The following is a 17,860-nucleotide window of genomic DNA, read 5'->3' on the forward strand; positions in this document are numbered from 1 at the left end:
GAGGGGTAAAAAACCAGTAGAATACTAGAGGTTGTTGGCAAAAAATAAAACAGAATTTAAGAAAACTAAAGAGACTGAAAAATACTGCATGAAAAATAAATATTGTTTTTATTGTGAGGCATGTGAATAGTGTGGATTAAAGATGCTTTATTTATAAGCAACAGATTCTATCTCGAATGGTGGAAAGAAAGCTAAGTACAGTTACTCACCTTTGAAAGTATTTCGCTTTTATCCATTTCAGTCATTTTTTTCCCCTTCAACATTTAAGGTCGAGTAATAGAAGGCAGTGCCACTGATTTAATTTCACAATAGTGCATAAAGCTACAGTTCAAAATATTAAAGCTGTTACTCTTAATTAAGTACTAATAATTCAAAAATCTTGAGCTATAAAACACTCTAAAAGTGACCACTTACGAAAGGCTTGTAATGGAGATGTTTTATGTGTCTCGAAATAAAATTGCTATTTTTTTCCCACTACTGTGTCAATAAAATAACACAACTTTATTGCGATTTCCTGTTCAGTGATGGAACAAATCAGTTACTTGTATATAAAAAATCTCAGACTTCAACAATGGTGGGAAGTCAGATTTCATATCCTATCACTCAGCAAACCAAATGTGACCCTATCAAAAAAATGCAGTTTGTCACTCCTCATCTCACTGCAGACTAATCTGACACATCATTCCCGGTGTCTTTGAGCGGGCTGTTTTGACTGTGCGCGTCGAGCTGATGAATGGCGGATTTTGGCTGAGAGAGAGGTGAAGCGAGCCTGCAGGCTGACGTCAGGCCGGCATGTTGAGAGATGGCACGGTTGAATGATCCCTACAGAAGGACATGCTTTGTTAAAGTTGGGACTAGGACGTGCCTCCACATGAGAGACAGCATGTGCTCTTTTTTCCAACAGATGGCAGCGCTCCGGCAACTGGAGGGAAAAGACAGAAGACAGAATGGGAGAAGGGGGGACAAATTGTGGGGTTTTTTCCCCCTCTTCTCCTCTCATCTTTATGACTTTTGCTTTTTATTTACCCCTAACCACTGCCTGGGGACTGAAACGTGGCAAAACTTGTTTTTATTTGTCTCAAGACAGTGGTTTGATATCGTATCTGCCAGCGCTTTAGAGCCACGCTGGCCCGGAGTTCCACTGTTGTTAAATGTGCAGTGATTTAAAAAAAATCATCCCTCTGGTTTTCATTATAGCTTTACGGAATAGCTTCTTTAATTCCTAATGTTTTGGAAGCTTGTGACCGTTTTTTCTGCTCTTTTTCGTTCGGTCCTGGCTGTACTGAAATCAGTCCTGTGCTGTTTCTAATTGGTGGTTTTAAAAGCACTCTGCTGGCGTGGCGCGCTCACATGACAATAAAAATGAAATATTTACTTTTGTTTTTCCTAGAGATGTGTGGGCCAGACCTCACTTGCCATTGACTGATTGAAACATTGCGCTCGCTGCAGTCATTCCACGTCAGCTATTTGTGGTGACGATTTCAGAACGAGAACATCTGTTTTGAAGAGATAAACATCATTGCAGAATCACACGGCGGTTATCTGCATATAAAGCTTGCTCTCGGTAGACAGTTTTGGTCTTATTGTGATTACAAGAAGGAAATGAATTCAGGGAATTCACAAGACTGCAACCTGAATGAGTAAAGTGAAACACTGAAACAACTCACAGAGTGTTCTCTTAACCGTGTAGTAACGCACATTAATGACTGCACTTGCAAGATTAGAGTAAGTAAAACAGTTAGAATGAACCCTTCCATAATGATATAACTTGTAATGGTTATTGGCGAATTGTCGATATGATATTGATCATGGAGGTGAGTTCTTGACTCTGAAATCAACAGCCATATACCTAATGGTGAGTTTCCACAGGATCCATCATTTCCACGTTGAGTTTATTATCTGTGCAACTAGCTGAGCAATTGTGGTGCAGCTGCATTTTATTTCTGAACAATAGAGCAACGAGTTGCATAATGTTGAGGTTTAAACTTCTTGACTTGCCTCTGAGAACTACATAACTTCATGATCAGCATGGATTATTTCTCATGTTGAAGGTTTTCAAGAACACTTTCTTTGCAGTGACAAAGAAAATCTGTGAAACAGCCATGGTGTTTGTTTAAGTTTGAATTTCAGGAGCAGAAAGTCTATCAGATGTATTCATCCAGTCAGGTGCAATTGTAGAAGAGGCTGTAGGGCATGGCGAGTACTTGTCAGTTATATGACGTTAAACTATTTAGTGGCTCATTGAGCAAGCATCCAGGGAGCATGACCCCTCTTGTGCAAAAACGGCTGGGACATGTAGTAACAGTTTCATTAGCTTTGGCTGAAGAAAAAGAAAAATGCTGACTTAAGATTTAAAACAAAGTGATACAGAGAAGGATGATGTATATATTTAAAACTGAATGTGTGGCAAGAATGACAGACCTCACATAGTTCGTTCTTTTTTTATTCTGGTTGCTGTTCCTCTAACACATGGCCACAGCTTTTCAGCTGCGTCCACACACAACAACAACAACAACAACCCCAACCTCAGGTCCCTGCACGTTTTATACAAGGGAGGCGTGGTGAGCTGATGGAGCTCCGGTGTGTCAGCCTCCCCGGCAGCCGTGCAACAAACCACGCCCTGCCAAAGAATGAAATTGTAAATCTTATTAGTTTGTTTTTCTTTAAAAAATTGTTCAGTCTTCACTATTGACAATATATGAAATCCAACAGCGATGTTGGATTTCTTTACCTAGACGATACCATATTTAGATGAGAAGGTGGAGTTCTACTGTAAGTCATCATCATTCCCAGGCGTTGGTTACAGATCTCTGTGTTGAGCAACCAACCAACAGGAACAGCCACAGCCCTAACTTTAAAGTTTATCAGCATTTAGATGGATAAGTTCTAAAAACAAACTTTCCTACGAACTCCTGGTACACTTTCTCGTTTCGGTCGTTCTGTCTAGCTCTCTCTGGATTCTGTCGTTAGCCACCAAACACAAAAGTTTCTACACCTCATCGCTGGACCACAGTTTTTATTTGTGTGTAGCCTTTTCAGTTAGTGACAGTTTTCAAAAATGATTCTTGTGAAGGAGTTCCTCTCATGACCCCATCCAGTGTTGTCACTCCCTGGAGAATTAGTTGTGGTGGCTGAGGTGCTTAAGTGGTAGATTAAATGATTTGTACAAACCGAAAGCAGGGGCATCATGATGTCGTAGACCTGAATAAAACAAGCACTGAAGATTAATTTAAATGTACGCTTCCAGATTTCGGCTTGTGCATCTTGCCCTGTTGCTGTCTGTAGTTCATCATGTTGCCTTTGCTCTCCCTCCTGCAGGTAACACATGTCAAAATGGCCTCATGCCTGCATTGGTGCGTCCCACCCTGCCTGCTGTCCAGACCTCGCTGGCCATGAAGCAGTTTCTACCTATTCCTTTGGATACAGCCTCAGCGGTCAGCCTCTTTCCAGGATTCAACACAGTGAGTGTCATCCTTATCTCCTTGTGTCATGTGATCGGCTTGCTGGTTTTCAGATTCTCTTTGACTCCTGCTAAGGTCACAGTGAAGGACACCCTCTGTGATCTCAGCAGCAGAGACAGATTTTGTATTTCAGTTGTGTTTTTGCCATATTTGTCAGCATGTTTGTTTAAGCTGTTATTACTGCTTCAAAAAGATACAATGAGGAGCTTTTAGCTTTGAGGCAATAAGCTTCAACCTTTTTTTCCACGTCTTTTTATCAAACACTCTTTCACACAGTTGCACATAAACCATTTAATTAGGATGATTCTTTCAAAGCTTAAATGTGAGTTTGAAAGGGAAGGAGTATGTATAATGTGGCTGACACTTCTCTGAAAAGGCCTATGTCTGTCTATGGATTAATAAATGCTTTATTATGCAAACATTTAGATAGAAGCCATTTACGTTGATCTCCAACCATTTCGTTGTATATCTATTATAGAACCACACATTTTGTCTTTTCTCAGTGCTCCACTAATGTGTTTCTGCATTTCTGTATGTGTGATTATTGTGATTATTGTGCACTTACTCTGCTAAGAGTTAACCTAATCTGTTTTATCTTTATGTGATTTATAGACAGCTCTGCCTTTAAGCTCCAAGTTCAAAACTCATAAAAACAGAGGAGGTTACTTCTCTTGGAAGAATTTGTCTGCAGAGGACCGCTCATCTCCTTGTTAACAATCACATCTGTTTTTATTTTTAATCCAGACGCAGACGACGATGTAGCTTACTGTAGAAAATGCTGAAAACTAGTGTGCATCCAAGCAGTGTAAAATGGCACAATCCAAAATGTGTCTTCAAAACCAGCCATTGTTTCTTTTAAAAATATGGCTTCTTAAGTATTTCTTAGAGCACAGTGAGCCTGCACAAGCATGCTTCAAGATGCACTCATAATGGTAGCAAAGGTCCGGCTGCAGAAATGTTGCAAATAATTTGGCTTCATTTTATGTGTCTTTGTCCAAATAGTTTGCTGATAATCACCAAGATGTTTCCTGGAAAGAACTGTGTAGTTCGCTATTAATTATAGGAAAACAGACGCAGTGTTGAGAGGTTACTTTTTCAGACTTGTATTTGTGAGTAATTGCTGTCAGATCGAGAGTCAATGCGCAGCTGGTCAGCTGAACATCAAAAACTGTTAAATTTGTTTAGAAGCAGACAAACATGAAATTTTGCGAGTGATTCTGTAACTTCTTACAGAATCACTCGCAGAAAACTTCAGAGAAAATATTAAGACTTTACACTCAAAGTGTTTCCAATTGTTTTTCACATTGTCCATTTTTCACAAAGTTAAAACACAGTAGTTTCCACTTCCTTGTAAAGCTGTGGTTTCCCAGTTGCCAGGGTGACACATCCCTACAAACTATATACTGCAGACACAAAATGTACCTCATGACTCTAAATTGAAAAAAGTGGAGGAAAATGGATGAATGGATGGCAAAGCAATGCCGACTGTTACAAAAACATGTTATTTTGTCTCAGTAGCTCCATGGAGTTGTGGCGCAAACTAGCTGATACAACAGCGAACTCTGGCAAGAGCAATGGAAGGGGGCTCTACGTTTATTTAAATACTGAGTACTACACAAACCAAGTCACTATAGGAACTTACTGCTCCCCAGATTTGGTATACGTAATTCCCAGATACAGGCGATTTTACTTCCTGAGGGAGTTTTCTGTTCTTATCTACATTCTCACTCAAGCTAATGCTAAGCTAGCACAGACTTACATGGACTTCCACTATATCAGTTGTTGAGCCTTGGTCGTACGTTTTTTCCCACCAGTTGCAAAACCTCACCAGGGGATCAAACACGCTTAGCAAATACAAAAATATTACAGATCCCTACAAAGCACTGCCTACCTCAACCACAGATAGTGACAGGTGGTCACTATTTCTGCTGCCTGCATGTACACCTCAGAAACAAATCTGTCCCAGACCTGGAGTAAGGGTCTGTATCCACACGTGGCTCTTTGGAGAAGTTGCACATTGAATCTCATTGTACTGTGTACAGTGAAAATGAATCAGAATCAGAAGACTTTATTTATCCCCAAGGGGCAATTAACAAACAACAGAGCAGCATAACATTGAAGATAAGGACAATAAGAACAGGCAATAAGAGTGAAATAATAAATACACAGAATATACAGTATATACATTTTTTAAATTACACAGTGAATACATTCATTTCAGTTAAATTCAAAAAGGAATATAATCCTTTGGTAATGTCTCTCCTTTGTCACAAAAATAGCTTATGTTGTCGCCCATACTTCTGATTGAAAGAGCCCCAGAGGCAGAAATTACGTACTGTGCCTTTAAACCAGCCTGTCTTTCACTTAGTTTGAAAGTAAAACACAGGTTCCTGATGTGAAAGGAATTATGTAGCCTCTTGTTTTATGACAATGAATCTAGAAGCTTGTGTACAGACTTCCTACTATCTGCTAGGAATAATTCTTATCTGAATTATTATTACATCAACATAAGAAAATGCAAGAACAACCATTTCAACAATATATTGGTTCTGAAGTCAATTTTCAAGCAGAAATCCTGAAAACAAGTCATAATTTGAAATTCTATTATGATGTTAAACTGATTATCTCTGGGTTTAGGATCGTTATTCATCAGTAATGTTTTTTGTTGCGATTGTAGGTTTAGTTTTGACAAACTGAAGCACATCAAAACCTAAACACAATATATAATTTATGCCCAGGTACTCAAAGCACTTTCTAATTTCTTCAGTGATTGTTTTGCTGTATACCTATTCTCTATATTTATCTGTTAATACTTTTCCTTTACAGCTCATCCTTTTAAACAGTAACAGTAGTAAACAGCTTTCTGGAATGCAGTGATAGCATGTGGCTGCACAGACCTTATTAGATTTGTGACCTGTGAGGAGCCACCTTCTAAATGGAGCACTCACCCGATGTGCACTTACTGTAGCAGGATGTGTACACCCGTATGGATCTATTGATTTTTCTTTTTGAAAGTAGAAAGTAATTATGAGAAAAAAAATGTGGCCTCACCAGCTCAAATCAACAAGGTCATCACAAAAATACATTGACTTCTGGAAGGAAAAAAAAAAACTCAAATAGATAACCTATCCTAATTTCTTTCTTTTCTTTTTTCTCCTTGCTGCCCTTTTGAAACACCGGGATAGCTCAATTCAAAATGTGCTCAAACGAAAAGGGCTGAAATATGGAGCACAGCTGGATAAGAGTGAGGAAAAAAAACATGAAGGGTGAAAAAAGTGGGACATTACAGAGAAAAGCCCAGATAACCCATGGGAAGACAGATTGTTTCTGCAAGGAGAGTTTCATGAGAAAGTTCAGGAATACTGTGTCCCTTTACTCGCGCTGTCTAATCTGTATTTAACAGACTTGTCTGCAGATAATGAGTAATACACTGGGAAGCCTCCAAATGGTGGAAAGCTGATACTAGATTAACACAAAGTAATCACCTCTTGCACTCTGTCGCACAGACACACTAACACACACCATCTCAGTCTTTCAACCTTCTTCTTTTCTTTTGCGAGCTTTTGTTTCCCTCCATGTCTCATGTTCTTTCAGACTTTGCTCTGAGCTCCTGATTTCTTAATCACCAGAAGAATGTGGTGCGCTTTTAAAAGTTCGAGAACAAGTAGAAAGTTCATGCATATACTGTTCTGCATGCTGTTGTTCTGCCTATACAATCCCTTTGTAGCGCTTTCAGCACCGGTGTAAGTTTGGATTCAAAGGTGCAACAAAGGAGCCTGTTTGCCAGCTCACAGGTCTGATCAGATTTCTTTATGTGTCACACAGCAGGTGGTGTGCTGAGTGGGAAGAGATATTTTTCAACTTATACAAACAGTGCTGAAAATATCGAAGAAGAAGAAGAAGGAAAATTCTGAATTCAAGTAGTTTCTAAAAGCACAAACACTTTTGTATGATGCTTGCCTTTAATTTTCTTGTGTTTACTGTGAAATTAGGAGTACAAATACAACATTTCCGCCTAAAGTTGTAGACTTTAAGTACTAAGCTGCACAAGTGGAAATTTAAAAAGAAGTAAATTACATAAGCAACTTTGTTAGGATTAACTAAGAAGTTGCTTTCCCCCTTCTGCACATGTACGATATGTCTTCACTCAAGCAGATTATTAGAGGAGCTCTGATTTTAATTGTGCACAGAAACCAAACAGCTGTTTGATTCGGTGGAGCAGATTTAGTGAGTTACGGATCAAGCTGAAGCTAGTTTCCATCTGTACTCCCACTGAAAGCAGACGCTTTATATCTGCCCAGATGAGGTCAGATCTTCTTATGTGCCACCGGGGCTCAATAAACATTTAAGCTCCCCTTTTCAAAAAAAAAAAAAAAAAAGCGACATGATCCTATAGGTGATGATGACAGTTCTTCCATTAACGCACTGCAGCAGTAGGAGCACACTCATTCTTGGTAGGATTTGTATTATTGGATGGATTGTGATAGAGTAAAAAAAAGAAATTGTGTAAGTGTTTGCATGTCCACACCTGCATGCAGAGGGAATAATACCAAAGTCTCTAGTTGGGGCTTTGTATATTCTTGTTCTGGGATGAGTGACACATTCAGGAAGTCCTTAGCCAGAGGGGAAGAAACAGCGTTTGTTTTCTCTCTCTCGTCTACTTTCTTTTCCCCCAGTGGGGCGCCTTGATACAATAAAATGTAACAGGAAATATGTGGCTTCAAGCCATAGAAGAAGACTTCATGCATGCAACTACATGTGCTCAGAAACGCACGGGGGAGAAATTCTATTAGGGCAAGTTTTCCGGTTCATAAGGAGCTTTAAGACACACACAGTGATGTTAGTAGTTCAGAAAAGGGTGAAAATGAGAATGTTGTTATGGTGTAATATACGGCACCTTACATAATATTTTACTATACTATTCCCACTTGGGTAAAGCTGCTATTTTTTTGAATATTTGTACCATTGTGAGCAAAGTTGCAACAACAATTAATACATATTACTGATTTTGCATATGGATTTTTTCATTTATTCTATACAGATGTGATTTACTTGATTATCCAAAAACTGCAAAAGATGCGCACAAGTAGTAGAGTTCTTTATTGATTTTGCTCTTGAAATATACAAGTTTTGCTGCAATTATTAATACAGCATGATAATTCAAATATATCCAAGATTATTCTGAATACAATCGCGTGTGAGATTATTTAATTGTTCAGTATATTGATGCATTTCACAGTGAAGATTCGCTTTTCTTTCTATCATGAGAGTTTTCTTGCTATATAACAAAATTGTTTTACCTTCATGGGGCTGTCGATGTCTGTGCCTGTATGTACATGTGTGTGTTTTAAAAAATGTGGTTCTGCAGACCCCCTACTATACCGGTACCTAACAAAGAGATGGTTTTGAATAGTCTGAGAGGTGTTTCTGTCTGCCTGTCTGCAGACAAAATTGTGAAAGATGCAGTCACTCTTTGAGGTTTTAGCTGGTGCATTGTCATTACACGCTCCAAAAAAATAAAGGAACACTTTGAAAACATCAGATATTAATGGGGAACATATCATGCTTGATATCTATACTGATATGGTTTGGATAATGTGTAAGGAATGAAAGGACGCCACACTGGTTGATGGAAATGAAAATTATTAACAATCAGAGGGCTGAATTTAAAAGAAAGTGAAAAGAATATGCAGCAGACTAGTCCATCCTACTCAAAATGGTATTCAGCAGTTCATATGGTCCCTACATACTTGTGTGTGTCTGATATTCTCATAATGAGATGACAGATGGTGTCCTGGGGAATCTCCTCCCAGATCGGGACCAGAGCATCCTTGAGCTCCTGGACACTCTGAGGTGCAACCTGGCGGCGTCAGATGGACTGAAACACAACGTCCCAGAGGTGTTCTATCGGATTTAGGTCAGGGAAGACGTGGGCGACAGTCAGTGATATCAATTCTTTCATCCTCCAGGAACTGCCTGCATACTCTCGCCACATGAGGCCACACATTGTCATGCATTAGGAGGATCCTAGGATCCACTGCACCAGTGTAGGCTCCAAGGATTTCATCCCATTGTCTTTTTTGAGCAGTGTAGTTTGTACACTCAACAAAAATATAAACGCAACACCTTTGTTACTGCTCCCATTCCCCATGGGATGGACGTAGAGACCTAAAATTCATTCCAGATACACAATATAACCATCCCTCCCAAACAGTGGTCACAAATCAGTCCAAATGTGTGGTAGTGGGCACATCTGCTATATTGAGATAATCCGTCCCACCTCACAGGTGTGCCACATCAGGATGCTGATCTGACATCATGAGTAGTGCACAGGTGTACCTCAGACTGCCCACAACAAAAGGCCACCCTGGAATGTGCAGTTTTGTCTAACAGCAAAATGCCACAGATGCCACAAGCAATGAGGGAGCGTGCAATTGGCATGCTGACAGCAGGAATGTCAACCAGATCTGTCGCCCGTGCATTGAATGTTCATTTCTCAACCATAAGCCGTCTCCACAGGCGTTTCAGAGAATATGGCAGCACATCCAACCGGCCTCACAACCGCAGACCTCGTGTAACCACACCAGCCCAGGACCTCCACATCCAGCAGGTTCACCTCCAAGATCGTCTGAGACCAGCCACCCAGACAGCTGCTGGAACAATTGGTTTGCACAACCAAACAATTTCTGCACAAACTGTCAGAAACCGTCTCAGGGACGCTCAACTGCATGCCCGTCGTCCTCATCGGGGTCTTGACCTGACTCCAGCTCGTCGCCGTAACAGACTTGTGTGGGCAAATGCTCACATTCGATGGCGTCTGGCACGTTGGAGAGGTGTGCGCTTCACGGATGAATCATGGTTCACATTGTTCAGGGCAGATGGCAGCTGAGAATGTCCCAGTTCTTGCATGGCCAGCATACTCACCGAACATGTCACCCACTGAGCATGTTCGGGATGTGCTTGACCGGCGTATACGACAGCGTGTACCAGTTCCCATGAATATCCAACAACCTCGCACAGCCATTGAAGTGGAGTGGACCAACATTCCACAGGCCACAATTGACAATCTGATAGACTCCATGCGACGATGTGTTGCACTGCATGAGGCAAATGGTGGTCACACCAGATACTGACCGGTTCTGGGTCCCCAGACCCCCAATAGCGCAAAAAACTGCACATTCCAGGGTGGCCTTTTGTTGTGGGCAGTCTGAGGTACACCTGTGCACTACTCATGATGTCAGATCAGCATCCTGATGTGGCACACCTGTGAGGTGGGATGGATTATCTCAATATAGCAGATGTGCCCACTACCACACATTTGGACTGATTTGTGACCACTGTTTGGGAGGGATGGTTATATTGTGTATCTGGGATGAATTTTAGGTCTCTACGTCCATCCCATGGGGAATGGGAGCAAAAACAAAGGTGTTGCGTTTATATTTTTGTTGAGTGTAGTTACTACTCAGGATGTTATGTGAATGATCCAGTTTGTCTTTTGTCTGATCCTTACCAGTGGTAAGACTTGGTCCAAAATCCATCAGTCCATCCATGCTTGGGAACCCAAAGTCATTGGTGCATGTCTGTGTACAGTAGGAGGAAATAACAGAACATGCAAACTCCACACAGAAAGACCCTAACCCGCCAGAAGCACTGAAGTCAGAATCATCTCGCTGTGAGGCCACAGTCCTAAGTACTCTACCACCATGCTCACCGTGGCCCAGATTAAAAGGAGGAAAACGACTTTGGGAGGATTCTTGGCACCTCTGTGTTTTTTTAATAGAATAAAGCTACACTTTAGAATTTCATTGCATCCAATTGTCACTGAAATATATCAACCATTCTTACTGATATGAAACTTTAGAAATGTCACCCAAATTGAAAAAACAAACACATTTTTTTGCTCCACAAATGTACACTTGTTATGTTTGTTTGTTACAGCTGACACCTCACAAAACTTGACACACACACACAGAAATGTGTTGAAGATAACACACAGTTCCTTTTCAGCAAAAAGGCCAGTTTGCAAACAGCTTTGAAGAAGTTTTTGGAATTGCTCTGCAACTTTCAATTGATTCAATCACGGAGAAGTTATTGAAATTGCTACCTTGAAAGAAATGGAGCAAGCCAGAGAAGAAAAGGGGGGAAAAGGAGGGAGCGCGTGACAGAAACGGGAGAGTTTTGGAGCGTAATGAAAGAGAAAAGTGAAAGGGGGAGAAGCAGTTTTCGGTTTAAGGCCCTGCCGAAGAGGTGGTGTGTGTGTGCCAGTGTGTGTGCATTTAGGTTGTCTTTCTTTGGCTCTGGAAATAAGATCCATCTTGCCTGGAGCGTACATTTGTCTTGGAGAAACAATACAAACTCTATTTCCCCCTGCAGAGTAATCAGGAATGTGATTTATCGATTCTGGGCACAGATCTGCACGCTGGGAAATTGCTTTGTAGTCCTGCAGCTGCAGTGACACACCGGCCTCCGTCTGCATTCAAGACAACATCACAGTCCATTTCAATGTGTACCTACCCTCGCTAAGTCAATGTTAGCATCAGTGACTGTAATGGAAATGTGCTCTTTGACAAAGCACATAACACAGTAGCAGTAAAGCTGGAGGAGTTCTTTTGTTTATTTGGGCAAAAGTCCTCTTTATTTTCTGTATAGTTTTTTGGTGACTGACAAGTGGAAGACTTCCAAACCGGCCCGAGCTCCAAATCTCTGCACATATTTTAGATTTCCAAATTGCATTTTATCAGCTTATTCATAATCTCCATCTTTGCTGACCTTTTCACCTTGCTGCAGTGTTGTACAGGTGCACTCCAGAAACCTTTGACATCACTGCTGGGTGAATCTGTAGACTGTAAAAAACTTCTGAACACATGTAATGACAACCAGCAGCAAAACTGTATTTCAGCCTGGTGTTAATTTACTCTTTTTAACTGATGATTGTGGAGCAGCTGCACAGACAATGTCATTAAAAAACAATCCTGTGCAGATATACATATTAGGGAAGAATGTTTAAGACAGTTTAAAGCTTTCTCTCTACTAATACTGGCAAAAGAAACCTTGTGATGTGCACAAAGCATCTGACATTGAAAAAGCGTCTGCCTGCAATTTCACCAAGGACCCCGAACTTACACAGAATGAGAATTTTACTCCTGATTTGTTGGAACAGAAACTCCTTCAGTGGTATAAGAACAAGTACAGGTGATGTCCATGTGCACATCTGCAAAGAAGCCTTAGCTAGAACAACTTCAAAGGTCATAATATTGTGGTGTTTACAGCTACTTATGCTCTCCCTGAGCAATTTAACAACAATGTTCTGCTTTGAGATACAAATAATTTAAAAAATAACAACTATGTTATTTCTTAGGTTAGATTATAAGGGTTAGGTTATAATCTACCCTAATCTAAATGTGGTATTGTTCTATACAGGACTCTAAAACAAAAAAAAAAAGGAATTGTAGGGATAAAACGCACTTAAAGATCCAGCATCCACTCCAACTCTGCAACTTTCATTAAAATTGTTGCCTCATAAATGACAAACGATTGTTCAAAGCAGGCTTTGTATGGTGATAAAAAATAAAAAGAACAAAGGGTGAGTTAAGCCTGCTTTGCAGACTCTCATTTGATTTATACATGTCCTATAAACATCTAATGGACTCTATAAATTGTATTCCTGGGGGAAGCATGCAAGGCCGCAAAACAACAGCGAATGATCAAAGGTAGAAAGAGTGAGCGGACCACCACAGTGCCAGGCGCTGCCTTCCAGCCAGTCACACCTGGAGCAGAGTGGAGTGCATATCTGTTTAATGCGTGGCACAGCGGTCCTTATCATTTAGCTCGTGCTCTGGGGCTTTTTAACCCCCTGAACTGAGTGGAAGCTTTATGTTGGCAGAGCTTGTCTCGATGTGTTCTCCCACGATAATATTTCACTCTTTTTGGGTAGCTGCCAGCTCACAGCTCTCTCTGGTGGAATGCAAAGAGCTCAAGATGATTTTTTATGGAGGTGTTTAGTGCCAGCTTCCCAGGAGAGCTGATGCTATAGTGCAGCGTCTCCTCGTTGTCTGAGTGACCTGCTCATACTGTACACTACAGTCGGCCTAACAGCTCTCAACGCTCATCCGAGTGTTTAAATTCCGAGTGTTTAAATTCTGGGAAGTATCAACTGTTTAACAACTGAATGCCAGGGTTTGAGAAGAAGGACAGTTTCTCCTCCTGTGTTTTAGAGTTCAGGATATAAATGGAAATGGAAGACGGGTACAATCTGTTTCTGATTTGATGGTGGTGCCATGTGCCTGGGCTCTTTGAGGTGATAACAAAAATATGTCAACTTTAACTGCCCATCTGGTCATCTTAAAAAGCAGGAATACTACTCAATTTGAGAATTCAAGACGTTATGTAACAGTTAAGAAAGGCAGAGTGTGTTTCTGATTTGGATTTTAGAGGAAGTTAGTCACAGAGAGTATCTGGCTTTCCGTAAACAACAGTAAAAGCAATAGACATGTAAGGATTTGAGGTTCATTGAAACTGCCTGACTAGTTTTAAAAGAGCTCATGTTTGTGCAACAAAAGCACCTGAAAATGCCGCAGTCCTTTCCAAAGTCTGTATTTCTAGTTATTGCACGCATGACCACAAATCTAGACCAGATTATCACGATGCTGACACAGCTGTTTTGGGAGGCGGGAATGCTTACAGTTTTGGATCATTATTGCAGCAATGTGTTACACAACCCTCTTCTTGACTCGGGGGATGTAGATAAAATTTAATCATGATTAGCTTCAACTAACTAAGCTGCATTAAAATTTACTGTCTTAACTATGTGACCATGCTATGGTTCAGTTAATGGCTAAACTATAGGCACACAACCACCCAACTACACCAAAGACAAAAAGCAGCTGAAGTCAAAGAATTTCATTTTACAGAATTAGACTGTTATAATCAGCAGAAAGAATGTTTACCCAGTGCTTAACTGATTCATATATAAAATAAATGATCATATAAGCAATCTGACATCCACTGACAATTTAAAACCACCGATTAACCTAACATTAAGATTGTGGGAGGAAGCTGGAGCACCCAGAGGGGCTACAGGGATAATATGCAGGCCCCACTAAGGGCTCAATCCCAGACCCTCTTGCTATAAGGCAGCAATCCTAACCACTACACCACCACTTTGAGTTTTGTGTCACTGATTGGTGAAAGTCCTGATACTTTTCACCAGGTTTCATGCACTTCACTGTATGAGTGGCTTGGTGAAACTGGTGGGGAATTCAGGTGGTACTGAATGAAGTCTATAACTGACATTTTTGATCTTCCCCCAAAATAAAAAGACTCTTTGGCTCCCTTTCTCTGTCACTTTATGGACTCTTGTCTTACTCACTGCAAGATAAATTTCATTTTTTAAAATTATTTTGGTCCTTTTTTGATCCTGATTAGAGTCAAAAAGAATAATGAAGATTTAAGGCATTCCTTTGTTATGATTATAAAGTCACTGCTGTATGAGCATGCAGTGTCAGATTTACCCCTTATGTCAAGAAAGCCAAAACACGCAGTTTAAGTCTTTACAGTTAACTAACCAGTGGGGGATGTCATAATGTCTACATCTATCTAGTTCAGTCTAGATCTAGAACAGTTGTCCACTGGGAGGCACTACAGAACCCCCCCCCCCCCCCTTTTTTTTTAAATTTGTATTTTTTGTCTACTGTTATCTTAGGAAATCCAGATTGGGCCTGACAGCCTCTCATATGGACAAGATTTATATGGCCACTCTGTTGCACTTAGTCTGAAACCATAAATACTTTAAACACAGCCAGAGCTTCGTCAAATTTGGCACTGATCATCTTTTTTTCCTCCTTTAAAGTTTTCAGAATAATTTGGCAGTAACAGCAACTGAAATCTGTGGCAAAGTGAAAAAAAAGTACATGAACTTTATGAATCGACTGGCGATGTCTTACTATCGATACCTGCAGCCACGTTTTTCACATTATCAGATCAAGTTGCCATAGTGACTATGGCCCACTCATCTGCTGGGGTTCCTCTTCACAGCGTGAGCTATTTTTAGCGGTGACATTATAAAATGAAAACTGACAGGAACTAATGGTGTCACTGGGGAAAATACTACTGAGGAACAACAACTGGATTTTTGTAGATAACAAAAAGTAAAACTTTTTTTTTCCATCACAGTAAGCTGGCTAAATAATTTATATCAATAACTTATTTGATTTGAAGACTTTTTTAAAATATTTCAACTCTTTATGTAGGTAGTTCTGTGTTTTATCGTTTGCTTATCGAATATGATATTTTTAAATTTACTCTTATTCAAAATATTCAAATAGATACATAATTGGTTTAACTTCTCACAGCTCTCAGTGCAACCTGCTCCTTTCAATCTAAAAAGATTTGACACCACTGACATGCAGTGGATGACTGATTCAGCACAGCTGTATTAAATGTGGAAAATACCAAACGATTGAATTTTATCAGCTTATAAGGAAGAGCATTTGTGTCACAGTATTATTCTCTCTCACGTTAACAGTGATTCTCCCTGCAGACCTAAATCTGATGTTAATTAGCCAGAAAACTTGAGTTTTTTTCTTTGCTCTCTGAGCTCAAACTTAACCAGAGATTCTGCCTCACAGAAGTGTTTGCATCATTGAAACGTTATTAATTCAAACACTGCAAACACAGCGTTGGTAAATCAAGTGCTGCTGCTCTTAAAGACAGCTGTTTTTCAGTTTCCAAGAACTGAACATCCTCTCAGATTCAGTCATTCAAACATCCGTCCCTTAGTAATCTCCTCCACAGTGTGTGTTAGCGTTAGCTTCGTGCTTTACCGTGTTTCATCGTCAAAGTAGAACCAGCTGGAGCGCTAGTGGGAACAGTTTGCACCTGCAACACCATCGTTCCTTTAATGAAAAGCACACGAGTTCCAGAGGGAGAGTTCAGCGGTGTCTTTTTTTGCACGCAGACAAGGTTGACTGGGGATTTACGAGTGTGACGGACTCCCAGGACTAAATCATAATTTTGATGAGGGAGCCTGCGGCTCGCACAGCCTCGTGCCAACAACACGAGGTCTTCGAACACACCCTGTTCGTATGTAGCGATAGTTCCCCTCCGTTCTCATACATAAATTTTGAGTACTGTTTTTCTCTCCGTGAGCTCACAAAAATGTGTCCCTTGCGGACCCAGAGAACTCAAACAAGGGCCAACAATAAATCATTCATACTGCAAAGCTCCTATCAGAGGGTGGCAGTCGCTGTGGAGTTAAAGAAACTGGGCTGAGACACTCAGTGGTTTAAATTCCTGCTTTGCCTGGGAAAATACAATACTCAGCTGACATTGTGTGCAGTTTGAGAAGAACACACAACCACAGGGGAGGCCCCCAAATTTCAACTTCTGAGCGAACACAGTTCATATTTAATAGCACCAGGCTTTAGTGTAACAGATAACATGTAGACCTGGATAAATGAGAAGCAGGGAGACTTTGATAAAGAGCATGCTTGCTCAGCAAATGTTCCCAGCATTAAGCAACGCTAAAGAATACCAACATCGATGAGCGTAGGATTAGAAAGTTAAATCCCTACAGGCCCTTTGAGGAGTTACAGGGAATACGGCGCATTTGTTGCGTTGTTAAGATTCAGTGTCTGCAGGTGGCTCATGTATTTTTATATTGGAGGGCATCGATTTTGGAAATCCAATAGATGGCCACGCTCCTCGGGCTCCTCTCTCATTACCACAGAATCCGCCTTGTTTGATATTCATGGTGGAATATTATGAGAAGATAAATCGTTTAATCTTAGATTTTATTGAACGCTGTCGAGTGAGACACTCCCCTTCATTCTGTGGGAGTAGCTGAAGCAGTTTGACAGAATGACGGATTAGAAATTAGCCTGCGAGGGAATTTAGCAAAAACACAATCGAACAGCAGTTCCAGTTTGGTCATTTATATGCAAAAAAGACTTTCATTGTCCTGACGCTGCACTTTTCTTTAGCTTAATAAGATGCATATTACAAGGTAAATACATGCAGTTTTTGAGTACACACTTATTCTACTTCGTCTTCATACAGTTTTTTCAGTGACAGTCTTAATGCAACACTTTTTCAATAAAGCATATCTGGTATATCCATAGCTGATGATTCTGGACAATAATTTTCCATCGTTGGCTTTTCAGTATTAGCATATATGTTAGCTGATATGGAGCAATAAGGTTTTCATTTTTTTATTTAAAAATTGCATCTGGACTGAAATTGTATTCCCCTAAAATTTACAGCTTTACTCAAAAAAAAGACACATTTACATGTAGGGTTTATAAAACGACGTCGACAGAGAAAATGCGAAACTCAAGACTTTAAAATGTGCGTACATAAACCGAGAGTCATGTCACGGCGACTATAAAGTCTGTGCTTTTGCT

The 17,860-nt window shown here is 40.3% G+C and overlaps 1 protein-coding gene across 1 annotated transcript in view; it reads left to right on the forward strand.

Annotated features, from left to right (window-relative positions):
* The window catches only part of znf385d (zinc finger protein 385D), a 93,912-nt gene that overhangs the window by 9,031 nt on the left and 67,021 nt on the right, over positions 1-17,860 (forward strand). The window contains exon 2 of the mRNA XM_085423794.1: positions 3,319-3,461. Coding sequence (XP_085279920.1) covers positions 3,319-3,461 — 143 coding nt within the window. The remainder of the gene's footprint in view (positions 1-3,318; positions 3,462-17,860) is intronic.

The sequence above is a fragment of the Rhamphochromis longiceps genome, linkage group LG11 (assembly GCF_057381845.1).
Source record: "Rhamphochromis longiceps isolate RC_006_pf linkage group LG11, R_longiceps_female_GT1.1, whole genome shotgun sequence".
Lineage (NCBI taxonomy): Eukaryota > Metazoa > Chordata > Actinopteri > Cichliformes > Cichlidae > Rhamphochromis > Rhamphochromis longiceps.